At 54.3% G+C, this 4,289-nt stretch overlaps 1 protein-coding gene across 1 annotated transcript; it reads left to right on the plus strand.

The window, feature by feature from the left end:
* The first annotated feature begins 344 nt into the window (after positions 1–344).
* Positions 345–2,096, plus strand: LOC136551339 (sulfite exporter TauE/SafE family protein 2-like). Its single transcript, XM_066542906.1, has 4 exons — positions 345–1,046; positions 1,220–1,351; positions 1,436–1,585; positions 1,691–2,096. Exons 1-4 carry the CDS (start codon positions 345–347, stop codon positions 1,997–1,999), a joined length of 1,293 nt encoding a protein of 430 aa, XP_066399003.1. The 3' UTR covers positions 2,000–2,096.
* The last annotated feature ends 2,193 nt before the right edge of the window (positions 2,097–4,289 follow it).

A 4,289-nucleotide genomic window follows, 5' to 3' on the forward strand; every position in this document is an offset into this window, starting at 1 on the left:
GCGGGCAGCAGTGGCTAGTAATAGATTATGTATCACCATTCTGTATTTTTTTTGGGAAAAAAAACTAAGACCCACGAGGCTACAACTCGTCTAAACACATAGTTGACCAAACAAAGCTGTTAATTAACATCATATACAACAACTGTTGTCTCTGGCTCCAGAAGCTGAAACATGTAAACTAACAGATAGAAAATTGAAGTATCTACGTCGCAAGCATCAAGTGGATCTTATTGTACATTCAACTCCTGCCAATTTGCTTCGTCCTCCGTTGGCATGATTGCACTGACAAAGTTGACAATAGTATTGGACATCCTCACAAGTCGCTCCAGAACACGGACAAGATGATGAATTCCTCGCAGCCCCTGATCTTCTTTGCTCCAGCGGCTAACTCAACAGCTGGCCTTTCTCATTGGAGCTCACAGGAGACGGGAATGGGATCTTCCTTGCAGAGCAACCTCGGCACCATTCTTGCGTGCATCCTCTCCTTCCTGGCCGCCGCAGTCTCCAGCGCCGGCGGCGTCGGGGGCGGCTCGCTGTACGTCCCGATTCTCAACATCGTGGCGGGGATGAGCCTCAAGACGGCGACCGCGGTGTCCACGTTCATGGTGAGTGGGGGCACGCTGTCCAACGTGCTCTACACCCTCTTCCTCCGCGGCGGCGGCTCAGGCCAGGGCCAGGGCCAGCAGCCGCTGATCGACTACGACATCGCCGTGGTGTCGCAGCCGTGCCTGCTCCTGGGTGTCAGCGTCGGGGTGGTGTGCAACGTCGTGTTCCCGGAGTGGCTCATCACCGCGCTCTTCTCGTTGTTCCTCGCCTTCGCCACGTTCAAGACGTACGGCGCCGGGGTGAGGCGGTGGCGAGCCGAGACGGCGGAGCTGGGGAGGATGCCGCCGGACGCGGTGAGTGGGGCTGCGGCGGAGGAGGCGCTTCTTGGACGGAACGCAAGTGGTGGCCGCCGGTGTCAGTGGGTGGACTTGGCGGTGCTTATCACGGTGTGGCTCTGCTTCTTCGTCATGCACCTGTTCATAGGAGGTGAGGGCGCCAAGGTATGAGAAATGAGATCCCCTGCCCTTCCTTGATTGAAATCTAAATTCATTTTGATGATTGTATAAACTGAGCTAACACTGACAAATTAGTTGAAGCCTAGTTCCAGTGACGGGAATGATTTAGAATTTACAAACTGATGAGAGTACAAACCTATGTTGTTTTGTTTCTTCAGGGAGTTTTTGACATAAAGCCGTGTGGAATTGTATACTGGCTCATCACCATGGCCCAGATCCCTGTCGCCGTGGCGTTCACAGCGTGCATTGGGCACCAGAAAAGAAAATCGCAGGCTCAGCAGCACGGCCAGGTACTCCATAGAGCCAACAAAACCGGCCAAGCGAACTGTGCTTGATGACAGTCGACGAACTGTGCTTGATGACGAATGATGCAGGTGATCTCGGCAAAGCGCAAGCTCGATGCGTTGCCGGCATACGCCTTCCCGGTGGCTGCTCTGCTGACCGGCGTCATGAGCGGCCTCTTCGGCATCGGAGGAGGCCTGCTTCTGAACCCTGTCCTCCTCCAAATTGGAGTTCCCCCAACAGTAAGATCCAAATAGTCCATGTCTGCCTCCTGGCCTCCTGGGCCTATAAATTGGGGTGACAGTTCATTTCTGAATTCTGAATTCTGAACTCTACGTTTTGTTCAGACGGCGGCGGCGACGACCATGTTCATGGTGCTCTTCTGCGCCTCCATGTCCATGGTCCAGTTCATCATCCTGGGCGTCGACGGGATCACCATCGCCCTGCTCTACGCGGCCACTTGCTTCGTTGCTTCCATCGTCGGGCTGGTCGGAATCCAGGGCGCCATAAGGAGGTCCGGCAGGGCTTCGCTGATCGTGTTCATGGTGGCCGGCATCTTGGCCCTCAGCGCCCTTGTCATCGCCTGCTCGGGAGCCGTCCGTGTCTGGGAGGAGTACATGAGCGGGCAGTACATGGGATTTAAGCTGCCCTGCTGAAGAACCGTTGTTATGTGATGTGTGAGTTTCATCTTACTGTTAAAATCACTTTCATTTGCCACTGTAATCTGCTGAAATTCAGACCGATGTAGTGTGCTTGCCAAGAATATATGCGGAGTTACTATATATGCTATGCACCCGACATCTTTTTTTTTTTTTTTGAGCAAACCCGGCATCTTTGTTATATGCACTACTTGGCTTGATTTTTTTTTGGGCTATGGGTGGAAAAAACTGTCTCTGCACCCAAATTTCGGGCATCTGGATCTTGCTATGAGAATGGTGACGCTGAGTGGTTAGCAGCTCTGAATTCTGATTGCACAATTTGATTTGTTGTTGGGCTTGACTATGGTCCGGTCCATGTTTATTTTAGCGCTGGTAATATTCAAATATATCGATTGCCGAGCCCGTTCCCACCAGGTGGCCATTGCATTATTCACAGCCGCGGCGGTGTCCACACAGCACATCCTGGTATAGTTGGCCAAACGGTCCCATGAGGTGACGAAAACGTGAAATGGGAACCGGAACTTAGAGCGTTACATGCGAATGTGGAACGTGGTCATGTTCTCGTTCCTAGACTACTAAGGTCCACGGTGGCGAACCGTGGCCAATGAATTAGAGGGGGCTAAATTGCTTACTTTAACATTAAATCATGGTGAATGTTAAATAGACAAGTATTTTAGACTTTTTGGGATTTATGGGTCATTGAATTTTTGGCAAACGGGGGGAGGCCCAGTTTGGCCTCCACTACCCCCGCCACTCACAATGGGCCCTCACGGACACGATCCGAAAAAACACGTCCTTAACTTGGCCCGGCACAAAATGCATAGTGCCAGAGCCGGCATGGGGACAGGCATAGTGTTGTGCTTGATCCGAGATGCCGGCCCGCAGGGCTGGCATTCTAGTTGTTGGATGGCTTCAGAGGATTCAAGACTGTTGGATACACATACGAGAGTGTATAAATGACTCTTTAAACCCTAGCTCCCAATCCTAAACCCCTGCTCGCAGGTGACTATCCGAATCTCCTTCTCCTGTCTCCCAGCAGCATCTTCGTCTCTTGTCTCCCACTCACGTCTCCATCAATCGGCTTCCGCACGCATGTGGGAGTGGCTACATGCCCGCATGGGAGCTCCTGACTCCCGTGTGGCGTCCTCCATGCGGGGAGTGGAGGCACAGTGGCACGACGCACGAGACGAGGGGAAGTGGCAACACAACACCTTCGCAGGCAGGACAAGGCGTGACTGCGGGGGACAGCGACATGGACTTGGGCCAGCACAGGCCCAGTGGGCCACCGTGCCCATCAGTGCAACACGACTAAGTGCCCATAGGGTAAGCCTTGGTCGATAGTTGGGCTAAGTGCCCAATAGTGCCATGCCGATTGAGAGTTTTACCTGTGTACCATTAAAAAAGATAGCCCTTACCTACAGGCCACTAAAAAGTTGGGGCACATTTAGGTGCCATTCACCTAAGCTTTTTTTTGTCTCCCAAGCCATTCCGTCCACCTTTCGTCCGGCGTTTGCTAGCTCTAACACATGGGCCTAGCTAGTGAAAACGTCTAAAATACCCTTCTCTCGTTAGCCCATCCTCTACTTCTTTCTCTCTCCACCAGGTGGGGCCAAGCTGTCAGCGACTCCAACAACCTCTTCCTTCTCAAGAAGAGCAACGCAAGCTGAGGCATGAGGGTCTGGGCTGGTCGTGCCATGTTGGAAACAGAGAGGGGAGCGGTGGCAACCACCACCAACCAGGCCATGCGGGGCCCATGGCCTGGGCAGTGGTGGCGGTCGGCCTAGCTTGCCTGCTCGTGCCCACGGTGGCGGCGGCCAGTCTAGACTGCCTGCTCATGGCCTTCTCGACGCAATGTCCTTCCCTAGAGATGAGCCCCACCAGCATCCTCGCCTACCGCAGCGCGTTGGCCCTGAGCGGCACGGTGGCTAGCCCTGCCCTCGTGTGGCCCCTAGCCTATCCTAGCATCGCCACAGTAGCTCGTGTCGTTCCCTACGGTCCACGCCCTCACCCACACGATGTCGCAGATCTCGCATTCCAGGTATGCCTCTGCCGCCACGTCGCCCTCGCCGCCGCTGGTGGCATCCAGGGAGTCAAACACCGCCGAGTAGTAGAAGAGTGCCTCCATGAACCTGTCCAGGAACCCAGGCTTGTTGTGGTCCGCCTACTGCTCCACGACTGTGAACACCCTGGGGCACACAAAGGCAACACAGTCGAGGACGGCATTGATGGACACCAGCAGGCTCCGGCACCTGTGCCTCCCTTGGCGCGGTGGCCGATGGCTAGGTCG

This window comes from Miscanthus floridulus, chromosome 4 (assembly GCF_019320115.1).
Source record: "Miscanthus floridulus cultivar M001 chromosome 4, ASM1932011v1, whole genome shotgun sequence".
NCBI classification, from domain to species: domain Eukaryota; kingdom Viridiplantae; phylum Streptophyta; class Magnoliopsida; order Poales; family Poaceae; genus Miscanthus; species Miscanthus floridulus.